Source organism: Zerene cesonia, chromosome 28 (assembly GCF_012273895.1).
Source record: "Zerene cesonia ecotype Mississippi chromosome 28, Zerene_cesonia_1.1, whole genome shotgun sequence".
NCBI lineage: Eukaryota > Metazoa > Arthropoda > Insecta > Lepidoptera > Pieridae > Zerene > Zerene cesonia.
Genome location: NC_052129.1, coordinates 3,734,212 through 3,750,847, shown reverse-complemented (window position 1 = coordinate 3,750,847; position 16,636 = coordinate 3,734,212). Strand labels below are relative to the sequence as shown.

General features: G+C 33.5%; 1 protein-coding gene across 4 annotated transcripts in view; it reads left to right on the top strand.

Annotated features, from left to right (window-relative positions):
* The window catches only part of LOC119837655 (IQ motif and SEC7 domain-containing protein 1), a 131,301-nt gene that overhangs the window by 103,660 nt on the left and 11,005 nt on the right, over positions 1 to 16,636 (top strand). For 2 of the 4 annotated variants that reach the window (XM_038363371.1, XM_038363374.1), the window contains 9 exons: positions 8,023 to 8,201; positions 9,301 to 9,445; positions 9,909 to 9,998; positions 10,922 to 11,136; positions 11,701 to 11,821; positions 12,912 to 13,020; positions 15,453 to 15,549; positions 15,849 to 15,999; positions 16,410 to 16,554. In XM_038363371.1, coding sequence (XP_038219299.1) covers positions 8,023 to 8,201; positions 9,301 to 9,445; positions 9,909 to 9,998; positions 10,922 to 11,136; positions 11,701 to 11,821; positions 12,912 to 13,020; positions 15,453 to 15,549; positions 15,849 to 15,999; positions 16,410 to 16,554 — 1,252 coding nt within the window. Of the gene's footprint in view, positions 1 to 1,809; positions 1,858 to 8,022; positions 8,202 to 9,300; positions 9,446 to 9,908; positions 9,999 to 10,921; positions 11,137 to 11,700; positions 11,822 to 12,911; positions 13,021 to 15,452; positions 15,550 to 15,848; positions 16,000 to 16,409; positions 16,555 to 16,636 lie in introns of those variants that run through there. The other 2 variants (XM_038363373.1, XM_038363372.1) reach the window with 2 other exon arrangements.

The window sequence follows — 16,636 nt, the reverse complement described above, 5'->3', positions numbered from 1 at the left end:
GTAATAAATGTTATTTGCAGTTAACAATTTTCTTTTTTCTTTATTACAATATTTATGGCAAGACTAGGTATAATTGATAACAATCGTAATGTGTGTGGGGAAGAAGACAATCAGGATTATATAATGAACGAACTTTTAAAATGAACACATTTTTACCAGCTAAGAATTATAATTCTCCAGTGCTTAACTGTGCCCGCAAAATAAATAAAAAAATGGCAAAAATAAGAATCAATTGAACTCATTTTTATATTTCTATAAATATTATCTAAAATGTATATTGATATTTAAAACACCACGCTGAATATTTAAACGTATAATAAATTCATATAGTATTTATTTGATTAGTGAATTGATAGACTCGAGAACCGTAACGTAATAGTTACTTAATAACCCAAGTTTTGATTTGTAGTCCCAAACCGAGTGTGACCTAGTTATATCGTATTTAGGTCTTGATTTGATTTGGGTCTACACTTGAATATATTGTGTTTGCTAAGTTTATTGCGATAATTTGGATGGGATCCAAAATTCAATAACCAAACCAGAATGAGGCATATTTTTATTCTATTAATAAAAATTGTGTTTAGTTTAAGTTCACGTATGAAATCAAATTTATAATAATAGAATGACGTAGAAAGTGCTTGTAGAAGATTTTTTTCAGTTATTTCAAAGCAAATAGAAGAGAAACAGATTGTTACACCGCAGTAACTAAAATATAAAAGAATACAATATTTTTAATTTGAAATCCAGATTGAAAACGTTAAAAACGAATACCGCAACCTATTTCGTTAAACCAGGCAATCTCACCCTCACAAACGTGGGCAGTTTAATAACTGTTTTTTCAGAAACTGGGTCATTCCTGCAACGAGGTGCATTCAGCCGTATTAATCAAGTCTGCGACTGAATAGATGGCCGCGCCCCTCCGCGACAATGGGACATCTCCTTTCATTTGACAAATACACTCGAGATGCGAGCCCCTTACGCTTCTGTATTCACACAATCCAACATTATGCTTAACAGCGGGGAACACAAAAATGTTCATAAAATGTTAATACAATTTTAAATTAAACATCCTCTTTAAAATTTTCATCTAGCAATTTTATCTGATAGTGCATATTTTTTTTTGTTTATAATTATGAAATCCCGTTGACCTGACCTGCTCGGGAATATGTATTCTCATTCGACCTAGAATTGAACTGTAACGAAGTTCATAAAGAGAGAAATTTAATTTATAAAACGGGAACATATGTACCGTTTCACTTAAGGGTGTTCTACAAGGTTGTGTTCTGGCGCCGCTCCAATAAATGCGATAGGGGAAGGAATTAATTGGCAAGCTTTATCTCTGAAATTATCTGTGCCATAAAAACTTATTGTGGTATCACTCGATGTGTATTTGCTCAAGAATGACATGAATGCTTCATGTAATAAGGTTTATATTACGATTTATGCCAATGCAAGGTTAAAGCGAAATCTAATTAGGTATTTGACTCGAACGGCGATTTATGTTTATTTCAGTGCATTTTCTAGCGTCGTTTGCGATTTGCATATGGGCATTATGCTCACATTATACCAAAATGCTTCACAATAGCTCGCGTATCTATTATATTATGAAAGTAATGTTAGTGTGGAAAGTCGTTTTTATGTATAATTGCAGTGTGTAATGTGTCGAGTCACAATGGTTTTATCAATTTCGCTTTTGCATTTGGTATTGTCCTTTGTTTTACTTGCTTTCTGAGTGAATCAATTCTAGAGATATTAATGTGAATGATGCAGTGAAAATTCTACAATAATCTACTTATATACAGCTGCAGCGTGGCAGATATGTAAATTAAATGTTGAAAATTTTATGTACGTTATGAGGTAAATTATTTTACAAAACTAGCATATGTACTTTTGTACTAATTTTTATACTTACTTGTAATATAAAGCTGAAGAAAGTGTTTGATTGTTTGAACGTACTAATATCAGAAACTTCGACACCAATTTCAAAATATATTTCACTGTTACATGTTCAATAGGAACCTGATCCCTGAGTGCTATATGCTTTATTTATGTACCACGAGCGAAGACGCTAGTTAGAATGTAATATGATAAAATAGTTTTAGGGCGTGATTATTCTAATTTACGTTTGTTAGGGGTATCTTACTGTCTTATTTCACCATAATTATTATAGCGAAAAGAAAATTCAAAACAATATTGGCATTTAATTTAGTCAGAAAGGCTGCTTGATTAATGTTTGCGAAGTACATAGGTATGGCGTTAATAAACACGAACACGGTGGGTGCTTGTCCGTAAAAAAACTAAAAAATAACACGAATATCAAACCGCACGAGTGTTATCGGAACCCGTTCCTCTACACTTCACATTTGATTTAACTTTGAAACTCCGCGCTTCAGAATTCATAGGTGTTCGAAAGTCACTAGATTTTGCTGGTGAATTTGGATTTTATTAATATTTGCTTCCCTGGTTCGGGATTTAAATTTATTTATATCATTGATGGATTTAGAATTGTTTAATTTAAAACCAGTATTGAGAAGGTTGTTTATACTGTAGTTATATCATCGTATGGAGTGGTAAGAGGTGTAAACTGAAGACATTATGCTCAGACTTAGCTTTGATCAGACTTCACGTTTGTTTGCTTAAAGTTTTGTTCTAAAACAAATCGAGGTCAAATCAGTGTAACTTGGAGATGTCTAGTCTAATCAATAGATACTATGATTGCCAGCATCGCTTGATAGTTCAAGTGGAATCTCATTCCTACCATTACTCGCTTGTGTTTGACACATATTACAATAAAACAACATAAAACAAATCCCCATTTTTAAGCGAAATTGTCGAAATTTGTATAGTCGCTAACGTTGAAGAAACTCTCTAAAATGCTTATGAAAAATCGAGCTTCTGTCTATTTATAGGTAGTCGTATTTTCTTTTCTACCTTAACGTTACGTCAGCGCTTGTGAAATATTTCAGTACAGAGATTTTTATCACGCCTCCATAACTTTAAATCCTCTAATAGGATTATTTCTTTCCACATTACGCGAAGCATGGTTATTCACAGCGATTTTTCTTTTCTATAAATAATATGCGAATTAAATTTATATCTTTCCTTGTCACATTATATTTGTGTGTTCAGGTATCAGAGATATTTATTAGGTTTTCGCGTAAAGTATCGATTTTATCTGGCATACAATGGTCCATGCTATTATATATAATATCATACTTAAGACTTTCACGTCAAAACAATGTCAATACACAAGTGATGTTGTTCAAATTATTGTTCCTATCTCAACGGTTTTCTCGAACTATCTAAACGACTGCATCGTGACTATCGCTTAATTCTCCTTCGGCGCTTCATATAAAACCACTATCATTGATGTCTGCAAGATTTTTAAAGCATGCTTAAATAAAAATATGAAATTTGTTATTTTCTGTACTTTTTTAAATGTACAGAATAACAGGTTTAAAGGCATTAGCAATAAATCGATATTAAAAAGTCTTAAAACCTTCCTCCTCCTTATTTTGTAATGGAATTTGCGTTATAAACGTTAAGAAATTGCTAAGATAAGAGACAAAGTTAACCAATATTGCTCAAGTCACCTAGTTCCTCTTTACGACACGACACCAAGTGTATTTTGGCTCTTTTTCTCTCAATTTTCTCCACCTTCAATTGTGTACTGACATCGTAAAGTTAGGAATTATGACCTTGTTTGTGACATTTACGTATGGAATTTACAATCGGTGTATTTCCTAGGTATTAGTTATTGCAGTTTGCTGGCTGATCGCCAAGTATCTAGCGATATGAAATGTCTCAGAACACCATATGAATAAGGTGGTTTTTATGGAACTAATACTATAAAAGGAAAAGAAAAGCTTTTACACAAACGATAAAATAATTTTTACGGCCATCTTCGTTTTAACTTGCTTGTTTTAGGGTTGTGATTTATGGCGTCGTTATTTTGATCGGATAGTATGTGACTTTTATTTTAGATACTTTGTTTAAATATAATTAAAGAAACGGGAAGCAAAAGTGGATGATGTTCTTGCCGAAATTAAGAAAACTCGAAAGGTAAATACGTCTACAAATCCATTTAATATTTGTCTTGAGACTAAAATAATATAAACTTAGTGCATCTTAAGATGTTATTTGAAATCTGAAAATACTACAGATAAGATCAAATTTAGACGAATGATATCATTATGCCTGAATCGTATCGTATTGATTTTGATACTTTTCTTTTATTGAATTGTTTAATTTTAGCCGTGAAAGATGTTTTAACTCTCCTCTGTAATTAAACAGATTTTTTTCTAAGTATAACTAAATAAAGTTTAGAAATCACACAACCACATTTCCAAAAAAACATTTTTTAACTACTTCGTTAAAACTTAAAATTATTTACACGTCGTCTGTGTACTTGCTTTTACAAAATCTGTTATAACCTACATCCTCAGTGTGTGGTGATTATAGTTATTGATGAATGAAATGAAGGCTTAACTGTTTCCAGCTATTTTGTTATAGTATTGAGCATTGAGTATTAATTATTCATGGTTTGGCGTAAAGAACGGAACTGTTACTGTAAAATTCGTACGCTCCACCGGCCCCCTGGAATATGAAATTAAGATCACCGTAATGTTCAGTTATCAAGTCTCGTGTATGCATGTTACTCATACATTTATAGTTTAGATTATTCTGCGTAATTGAACTTGAAAGAATAGAGAAATTCGATTGATAAGAGGGGTAGGCGACGATGTTGGCTCGAATTATACTTCGTAATCGAATTTTGATATCTGAAGGTGAAAAGAGAACATCCCTTTTTAATCAATTATAATGTTATTGCATTCGTTGTTTGTAATAGTAGTAATGAGTATTTTACTTTTTATTCGTATTCATTGCCGAAGCATGTCACGTGCCTTTTTTATATTTTGGACCATTTCATTAAATTAAGGCGCTCTCATTTCAGCCCGCATGTATATTGTGTACATACTGGCATGATTTTTTGTATTCTTTTTACGCTCGGGTTGGTAACAGCAGTTGTAATAGTATGGTTGTTCCATCAAATATGTATGTATACGTATTGAAAAATATAAATAAAGTTTTTGGGCAGGTTCTATCTCGTCAAATTCATCGACTACCTTAAAGTATATAGTATATACACACAGTATAGTATATTCACAATGTTAGTTACCATACTCCTGCGAAATGGGTTTACTGTTTATTTTTTTAATTTTGTGAACATATTGGGTATGTCTGAGAATCTGGCAACAGCTATTTTTCATACACCTAAATGATAAGAGTATGGCAGAACAGAGTTTGCCGGGTCAGCTGCTATTATATAAAATTATTTAATCATTTAGTTGTTACGTTTGTCTCATTTCAATCCATAAATTCCTGAAATCTGAGTAAATATACGTCACGTATTAACAGAATAACGTTTTATAATCGCAGAAACAACCAGCAGCGTTGCATTGAACTCAATGCTTTAATACTGTATATTTTTCCTGCTCGTCCTTATCCGAGAGCCCGTGAGATCGTCCCAGATGTCTTCACTGCGCAAACATTGACTCCGATAGTACTACGCGTTTGGAAATATCTCGAAATGTAGATAAGATTTGATAAATTATCTCGAGGGCTTCCTGATAGCGAGACTAGTTTGTTTTTAATAATGAAGCGGGAAATGGAATTGGACGTGAAACGATCGTACTGAATATGTTGATTGATTCAAAAGTGTAGAAATTTGTGAATGACCATTTAAGAATATAAAGCGTTTTTTTATAGTTTTGAACCGCTGTTTATTCATTATATTGTTTAAAATATTATGATCATAATTTTAAAAGAAAATGTTGTATTTGTATGAACTTGAATTAATTAAATTAATTTAATGGAAATTGACAAAATCAGTGATCAGTTTTGTGAATTACTCACTAGATAAAGTTAAAGAAGAATGTTATAACATCTAATATAATGTCATATTATTTTAAAACTACAGTTAGAAATTCATTTTATTTACTATTTGATTGAATATTTTCGTGCAATGGGATGAAATTAAATTGTTGAATTCATGCGCCATTTATTTTGGACTAACAACTAAAACTAAGTGAATATTTCAAATAAAATGAAAATAATAAATTTTTCGGGCTTTCATGCGACGTTTAATAAATCCGTATTTTATTGGGTTATTTGTCAAAAGGTGGAGCGCTGTATTTAGTTGAGTAAATAAAATTCTGACTATTTCGTTATGTCGTTGTACTAAAAAGGATTTAACAGTAATATTGGCACTTTTGTTTATTATTATGAATTAATGCTTTTTAGACGCCTCCCAAAAGGTGTGTGTTTGTAACATCATAACTGACTGATGATGATTCTTTTTTATTTGAAAGCTGGTGCCTTTCATGTAGTCCCATGAAAATTTGGACTAGTTCTGAAATTTTAAAGGTGATTGAGTTTTTTGGTAAATATAATTAATATACATCATATTATGTTTCCAGAGTTTTAGGTCTTTTTTGGGATATAGGACGCCACTTTGTTCCAGTACTTAATATATTGTAGTGTAATTGGCCAAAACCTTTAATGATATATTTGTTAATAAATTCCCCTAACTGTTTTAAAATTAACAACACCGTTTTGCTTGCTTCAGACTCAAGAAATTAAGCCTTGTTTAATAGAACATTAAGAAAGTAGCTTATGAATTAGTCGCGACGCCGTCCGAATTAATTTGATGACCTTTGACGACAAAAGAAAATTATTGTAATATTAATTATAATTATTGTTTATTCTGCTCGAATATATAATTAAAACGAATTATGGATTTTTTGTGGCACGAGCCTATATAATAATTTTTTTTTTTATAATTCAATATATAAACATATTGCATATATAATATGCTGCATAATAATTTATAGATTATAGATATTATGTTTATGATATGTTTTTATCTACATTTACGCAGTCTAGTGGAATGTGGCGTTTTTAATTCATGTTTTTCAATTAATTACTATCGGTTATCGGCAATATGAATTGAATTAGAGGATTAGTTTGTGATAATTTATAATTACAACGATAATGTTTGTCTTACAATAACTTTTAATGAACGTGTGTGTAATGTGTTACGTTACGTTACGTGAAGTTTTCAAAATATAATTCAATACAACTGAATTAAACAGCTTACTTTAAATACATACTAAAACCGAAAGAACAAATAAATATTTTTTTTTTAAGTTTGTTTATCAGTCATATTTATACTTCTTAAAAAATATTTCAAATTACGATCTTACCTTGACTTTGACCTCCCATTGACATTTGAAAGTTATCACACCGTGACGTACGTCTGTTGTCTATCATCAAACTTTTAGACGTATTTAAATTGCTATTAGACCATAAATAAGAAGACAAATGTTTCATACTCCAATTGAATCCTTGTAGAGTGTAGATCGTCGATATTTTATGTAATTACACATTGCTCCCAAAACGTGTTCAACCGCAAAGATGTCTAAGAAGACCCACGCATAATGTGTCTAATTTTATATTATGTCAAACTATTCGCTTGTTCGGTCCATTGGCTACAGCTAACACTGTATATGAATATACATACCTACATATACAATAGCAATCTCTTGTTCCTCGTATATGTACATAAGGCTAAGAAGTCTACCCTCAACAGCGTTTCGCGAGGGTGGTCTTATAGGTACATTTTAATACCAAGAATATTTCTTTGTTAAACGGCACTGGAACTGTCATTTTATAAAATGGGGTGGAACGAGTCCTAATAATGTACTCGTTTATTACTTATGTTTTGAGGTATGTTGCTCTGTCTCCTGTATCCCGGAAGACAGTACCTTTCCGTAAAAATTGTATGCAAAACTTTTCACTAAAGTTTTTAAGTGCTCATAATAAACAGAAAGAAAAAGGATTTATGTTCTATCAAATCTTAATTATGTCGGGTTCTGAATTAACACATCTTTCTGCAGGATTTTAATGACAGAATTTCTACCTCTAATTGCGTTCATTAAACGTTCTATTCTATTGTTGCAGCTTCTCGCAAAAGGTCGATGAGGAGGAGAACAGCGGCGGCGTGACGCTGCACCCGCCGGACGGGTTCTACTCGCACCAGCACAGCATACACAGCGGCCACCATGGCCACCACGCGGAGCCGGACCGCGGGTACATGGAGGGCAACCGGTACGTCACGGCGGTACATCGCCCCATGCCCGGTGAGTTTGTCTGATTATAATGTAGTGGACGATTTTGCAGTTTGTATGTTTAAATGCAATATCCCCCATGTTGCATTATTATTTATCTCTGATCATAGATCTATGAGTCAGTTTTATTCGATAATGTAATAAAGGAGATATGATTAATTTTTTCATTAAGTTAAAATTGAACAAGCATATAATCACTCATATGATTAAATGAATAAATGATAGTGTCCACCTATGCCGTGTATTTTGATACTACACTGGATAGGATGGGAAATTTGGAAAACAATGTAATTTAGCGTCAAAAGGAATCAATCGCCTATAACTTTCAAGCTTAAGAAATTTATCGGCACAACACATGTTATAGCATTATTCAAGGGCGTCATCACTTATATACCTTTATATTTAGTATATTAGTACGTAAGTAGTATTACGTATTCTATGATTTTATGTTTAAATAACCCTGATATTAAACACAATTTAAACTGAGACTTTGAACTTTAAACTTGACGTCTATTTTTTGTTCCGCACACTAAAATTAAAAGTTTATACAAATAAAATATTATTATAAAGTGAATAACACCGTAAATGTTTGTAGAAATTGAATAATAATGTTTAAATTAAATTAATAGAAGTTGTTTAACCACACAAGATAAGCTTCAGGTTGTGCACATTATAATGTTGCTCACAATTTATTGTCACGTACACGTGTCACGTGACTTGCAAGTTAAGAGTAATTAATGATGTACACTGTAATTATGTCGGTGTATGAAGAAAATTGAAAAGCCGATGGTGGCCTTGTGTGGAACGTGTGAAACGACAGGAAATAAACATTTATTACTAATAAGAGGAATATATTTTGGTGCCACACTGTGCACACGAAAATAATATTGATTAATGGGCTGCTGAAAAACATACTAACAAACTGAATAGGGGAGTTGTTGTCGGTTCGACAGCCTTCTCTGACGTGTTACATCGCCATTAATCTTTTTACTGTTTTTTTCGGCACAATCATTAAAAAAGCCTATTTGCGTACCAGAATACTATCTTCCGAAAAAATAGCTTTTACTCTGCATAATATAATGACGATAAATAATCATAACCAATATTTCAGCATTAAACCACTCCAACTCGTCATGTTCCTCCGCTTCGAACGCGTCCACCGGTGCGGGGCTCTGCGCGGGCGCGGCGGAGCCGGCGCCGCCGCTGTACATCGCTGCACCGCCCGAGGGGTTCGGCCTCGCTGTGCACACGAACAGGTGCGTTCTCGAACGTTCTAGAGGCTTCTGCGACATACTAGAACATTCTATGTGACAATGGAGAGTAGTGGGATATATAGTATCTTTAGTTGCGTTTGGGGTGGTGATAATAAGAAAGTGAGAGGTTATATAATTTATGAATGTATGTCTGCCTATCGAAATACATGCAATGGTACGTTCTGGAACTTATTAGATAATATTATAGAATTTAGTATATATTAAGGGCATTTTAGATGCAATCGTATTTCTAGAAGTGCATTTTTTATTGAGACTTAATATGTTTATAATTTACGTAACATTGGTTTGCCGAGTGTTTATTTACATTATTTAAGCCATGCGTGATCCAATTATGGATACAAACACGTGTAAACGATGGGAACAACATGATGCAAACGCGAAAACCTAAAGAAATACACACAAATTTCAATCGAGGTAAAAGTTTACAAATGAATTCCTTCCATAGGCGAGGCACAGACGTTGGGATCATTGGCAGTACTGGGATAACGCAAAAAGATACAAGTTTACCCCAAAAAAGGGGGAAACTGACACGAGGGTATGTCCACACCTCAGGAATGCCTAGCCTTGTGGCCTTAACTATCCTAGAAATATATCCGACCGTAGCTCTTACACGCAATTATAAACCAGCAAATTCATTACCTAATTACCCGTTCACATACTCGGAAACAATTCGTTTTACTTAAGCATTGAATGCATTTTGACATTCCTTCGATATTTTATGTCAAAATACACCTTCTTAAGGAGGACGAATCGTTGAAAGTGTAGAAACGGGACACAATTAACTCCTTCTTGTGTTCGTGTCTTTAACCTAAGCATGGTTTTGTAATAGAATCTGTCACATCTCCATTAGCATCTGTGCAAATTAATAGGAACCTTCCTCATTCACTTACAGTAAATACGCTATAACCATGGCATGACTTTCTAACATTACTTAACAAACAGCTGATAGAAGCATCGGCTTAATTCAGTAATTCATCGGTATTTATGGTCGAGATAAAAATTCACAGTAATCACATATCTATAACAAGATCTTCTTCATATATTGTATTGTAGTTTGGCTCCGTAATTATCATACTTTGATAAAATATACTTGACGCAACTGTAAAATACGACAAACTTGCATAAAATGTACAATAAAATAGGTACTTGAAGTAAACACATTTGCCAGTTTATTCTACTGATTGCTATCGAATTACGTCACTGTAGTGCAAAAAAATAAGAAGCTAAAACGTTTGACCATTACATCAACTGTTATATAAAATAATCTTGTATTGTCCAATTAAAAGATAAATTATTGTATTGTTTTTATGACTTATAAAATATTAAAGCCTTTATAAAATTAAGGAGAAAATCTACCTGAAACCTTAAGGTAGCTAAACATACAACATTGTCCAATGTATAAACATACACTCCAAACAATTATGTTCGAAATTTGAAAAATAACCGTCATGATTCCAGCCGCTATGAAATGTCGCAAGACCTGCTCGACAAGCAAGTTGAGATATTAGAGAGGCGGTACGGTGGGCTGCGCGCGCGCCGCGCCGCGGTCACCATACAGCGGGCGTTCCGGCGCCGGCAGCTGCTGAAGAAGTTTAGCGCTATCACCGCTATGGCTAAAGCGGCCGACTCGAATGCGAGGAGGATGCAGGACGGCGAGCATTTGATGGTTAATGGTAAGTTGATAAACTGAAGAAGGTGTGGTACCCGGGTATTAGATACCCTATGTTCAGTACATTAAGGATTATTCATATAGCAAATTTTCTGCCCAAGTCTTTTTGAATAAATATTCATCTACCCGCACTAATTTAGCCGTTTATTAGTAGGAATTTCGATTTTCGGCATTTTGAATAGTGAAGCAAATTTATTGTATGTCTTTCTAAACTAGTAAGGTTTATGTTGGTAGAAATAAATTTAACGTCATCGTCGTCATAGTTAAGTAGCGTTGTTGACGATTAAAGCTTACATGCTAGGAACATGAGTATGATTTTACTCCTGTGAAAAAAAAATACATAACTAAGAAATACTTGCATTTATTTATTGCCCATAAAAGCAAAATCCGATGAACCACTAATTGTTTTGCTTTACAGCTTACATATTCTTAACTTCCATCTTCTTTCAACCCTTTTTAAAAAAAATTATTTATATTTAGTGTCGCTATAAATTCACGATTATAATGGTTAGTATCTTCGTAAAAATATCTTTCAAATAAAGTAAATTTTTATCCAAATCGTACACAGGTAACGACATATACGCAAACACGATGCTACAAAAGAGTCCCGCCGGGTCGGAAAAGATGCTGGCCCTCACCAGACCGATGCGGTCCATGTCACTCAGAGAGCGCCATGATGTTGATTTGGGGTGAGCTTTTATAATTCTCTATAAGATTTATTTCATACTAGCTGTGCCCCACGGTTCCGCCTTTACCCGCGTTAGTTTCCACTTTGTTGCTTTCGGCAAATACTTTCTTAAAAGGCTCCTTTTCCAAGATATTTTTTTATTTATTGTTTCTGTTTAGGAAATAATAAATAAATAAAAAAAAAATATTTATCTACCATATGATATATAATATGTATAAAAAATGTAATTTAGCACACACTAAGTTATAATGTAGTCTACACTAATACTAAAAAGAGGAAGAATTCGTATTTTTGTCTGTTGGTTTGTAATGGATAAACTCAAAGACTACTGGACCTAATCCTAATCACCAATACAAAGCTGCAACTTCGCTGAGTGACATAGGCTATATGTACAACAGGCGAAGCCGGGGCGAACAGTTAGTGTTATATAAATTCAAGTCTAATACATAATGAAGCTCAGTCAAGGTAATGCATTTCAAAGTTAAGATCGAGTTAACAATACAGTTAAGATCTAGTGCATAATGTACTTAGACTAAATTCATTTAAGCTGAGGCTTTATGACCTACTTTAAACTTACTGACGTTACGTTCTGAAACCGCGCCGCCATATACTGCTTCAACATTTTATGGGCTGACTTAAAAATGTAAACTGTTTTTGGTCCTGCTTCATGAAACGTTTTCATTCCAAATTCCATGAGCATGCAGACAATTGGTACATACATCACCAATAAAACATAGGGAGGTAAAAACAAAGAGTCCATACACTTATTTAGTGTGGTGAATTATCCCCTAAACATTCATAGGCGACCTAAAGGCCCGTTTTTTTATCCTCACCCGTCCCAATCTTTTCCTTCTTTCTAATCGTGTAATCGTTTCCGTTTACCTTACCCCTTAAAAGCGAGCAGCGTATCCGCAGAGACACTACCTCTGCAATGGTGGGCGGTGATCGCTTACCATCAGGCGAACCACCAGCTCAGTTCAGTAATTGCAATTGTAGATCAAATGAAAACGAGAGCACAAAGATATCGATAAAAGATCAGCAAAATCTATACACTTAATAATTAATATAGTAACAATAACTCACGATTCCAGGAACCAAAACGACGTGGACGCGATGGTGGCTCGCGTGCAACAGTCGGCGCACCAGATACACATGATCGCCAGCGAGATACCGCACCACAGAGGCGATGCTGACAGTGGGGTGAGTATTTATTTATTTATTTACTCTTTATTGCACTTATTTAACATTAAAGAAAAAGAAAAGAGACGAATAGATAAAAGATTACATCTAAGTACAATGGGCGGTCTTATCGCTTAGAGCGATTTCTTCCAGAAAACCTCGGGTACAATAGTTAGATAGATAATTATAATAATGATATGGGTAGTATGTTTGTATGTATATATAGACAAACATCATACCTTCAAATCGCTGAGATTTAAGAATAGCACGCATTTATAATATCAGTAAGGAAGTAAGGATTATCAAAAAATATTGTTTATTCCTAGAAATTAATATTGATTGTGTGTTTTTTAAAATATGTAGAAGGTGTAAAAGACCTGTCTGAGAATGTTTCGCTTTTAGATAAAATCCAAATCAAATTAAAACGAAATGCGTGGTGTAGTTTTCTGACAGGCGTCGTGCCTTGACCAATCAGAACACGTTACGTCTCAAGTTAACCAATGAACGCCTTTCCCGCGATACTTAATGTAAATGCGCCAATAGTTGGCCAGTTTGAAGGTGTTATCGTTTTTCACGTGGGAGAAACGGTTTATCGTTGACACAACGTTTTTTCATTATAACGTTTCTTGAAGTATTCGTGTAATATTGCGAATTATTATTATGTTATTTGTTTGATACAGAGACGCGGTAATACTAGGAAACAAAATTCTAATAAAATATATAAGCTTCGATCTCAACAAACATTAGAACATAAATTAGCATTTACAGCTTCTTCGACTTTAATGTTAACGGTAAAGTAATAAATAGGTATAATAAGAACAGTTTGTATGTAACATTATATTCAATTATAATTATTTGATGTTCTAATTATCTACAATAAAATACACAATGGCTCTCTCACGTTAAACTACGCGGATGTTATCTACGAAATTTTCAAATATTTGTATACGTAATTATCATATCGTACGAAAAGCTAATCTTTACATTGCTGAAATGTTTCACACAAAACTAGTCCCTAATGTATGTGTATAAGTATTGAAATTGTGTGAACTGTACGTTTCATTAATTCGAGTATCATGAGACGGTGTGTGGACATTATCAGTAATTCTTCTAATGTGATACAGTTAGAACGTCCACTGTTTCGCGCTAAATGATGGAGCGTTATAAAAGTAAAATGTTGGTGAAGAGATTTGTTAAGAAAAGGCACTTTTGGTTCATGAATCGTGTGATAAGAGTACGGTGTTGTGATATTAAGTGCAATTATGATGTACGTATTAGTTTTTTGGTATTTTGTAATTATTGTTTACTTTGTTATTGCTGGTAGTGATGTGATCTTTATGATGTAGTTGAAAATTATGGTTTGTAAAAACTTTGGCGGTTATATAAATAATTTTGGCGGTTTGGATAAGTAAGATAATAAATGATGGGATAGTGATATCACTAATCTAATTGGGTACTAAAAATAGTTTATTTAAGAATGTGTTTATAAAGCAAACAAAAGCTTGGAACAAATGAAAAAATACTATGAAATTACATTATTTATTTATTAGTTAATTTATTTAAAGGTTTACCAGTAATTGTAACACAAATAAACAAGAATAAACAATGAGATATGGCTATAAAATAAACGACATATTTCTGAGTGGTAGTATAAACTGGGTGGTCATCGTGAAGTCTTAAAACAGTACTGATTCCAATGTAGAAAAAAGACAAGAGACAAGAAACTATACAGGTCGTCTAGCGCCATCATTTTCCCACACTGGAATTAATACTGCTTTAAAAATGAGGATAACCCCCAGAGCACGGAAAGTGCTCAACTAAAATATAATTTACTCAAAATATTGTGAGAGACAAAAAACACCGTTTCATGATATGAATACAAACATTACAATTATTATAGTAAATAACATTTATTAATCCTGATTACATTATAATATACCTTTATAATATATACAATATTTTGAGAATTTCCTTGTACTGTGGGAATTATAAGTAGACAAACGAGATGTAACACAATATGTTTATAATATGATCAATTAAACCTAATTACTCATTAATTTAATAGTTGAGAATGCAGTGCATTGCAATTTTACTAATGGTAATCATTCAGGTTTTCATGTAATTAACATATTTGAGATTCCAATGAAGAAATAAAGGTCTCTATATAGTCTATACCCTTATAATTTTTTAAACGAAAAAAATAATATGTGTTATTTAGAAGATAATTTTAAGTTTATATTAATTGAATAAGTTATTGTTATTTGATTGTGATATACATAATTCAATCTTTAAAAAGTAAATTAATTTAAAAATATCTGAGAATAAATATTTACAAGGTTTCTTTTTAAATTATGCCGCTATATATTTGCATTTAACTTATACGCAACCTTCTGGCGTATGTCAAGTAAATAAATAAGATAGGACTATATTTAATATATATTCGTTGATTACAGGTGTGCAGTTGCTCAGTGAGCGGATCTGTGACCAATATATCGACGTCATCATCACACAATGAATCTCTACATAACCACCAATTGTTAAATAATTCAGGTAATTGAAGTCCCTCCCCCCCACCATCGTACATGCCGTGGCATCAAAAGTGGGATGATTATAATAGTGACATTTGATATTGATATTATTTATGAGAATTACTTTAAATTAATTCTGCACAGTGGTTCTGATGAACAGAATTACGGGTTATGAAGCTATTTTAGGCACTAGTTCTCACAAGGTCGCCAAATTTATTATGCTTCTGAAATGTAGCATTCTCTTAAATTTGTAAAACTTCAGATTGAGAAATTCAAATATTGTGTATAATAATAATATAATGAATGCTTATACTTCCCCAGGACCCATATATGGGAACCTGCTGTCGTCAGGTGGTAAGCCACTGTCGTCACCAACAGCTCGACAGCAGCAGCAGTTGGCGGCGATACAAGCGGCCAACGCGAGGCGGCTACCACCAGAAGTGCCCAAACGGACCAGCAGTATTACGCTAAAGTGAGTGTTTGGTACTCGGGTGTGTCTGGGTTAGGTCAGCAGGATGACACGGTTTGAAATAGGAACGAGTGAGAAATCATAATTCAACTTACATAGAACTTGTGTGTATTTAATTGGATTTTATCGCTGTTGACTGATGAACGTTTTCTAAGTTGAGTTTTAATCGATTTTTTGTTCGAGAAGAGACATATCGAATCTTTTATGGAATAATATAATAATATTAAAAAAAAAAATTATTGATGTTTGTCGTTTTTATTATCAATCCAAAGTAGGTCACTATACAAGTAAAACCACTAACAAAAACTGTAATTAAATGTACTGTCTCATTACGTTATTATATTGCATAAAATGATGAAATTACAAGCATACACAGAAGTAACTAGAACTAGAAAAATCTACTATATCCCCAGTGCGGAGAGTCCAGTGTCCCTCCGGCGGGCGGAGTGCGGCGCGGTAGTGCGCGGCGGGTCGATGTCCTCCGTGCAGTCCTCCTCGTCCTCCTCGTCGCAGGAGCACCGCCACCACTACCACCAGCCGTACCAGCCAAGGCTTCAGGTATGGAGAGTTAATTGATACTTGGAAAACATATTATCAGAAGTGGGATGACACGGGGTTTGAAGTTGTTATAACTTCGTTT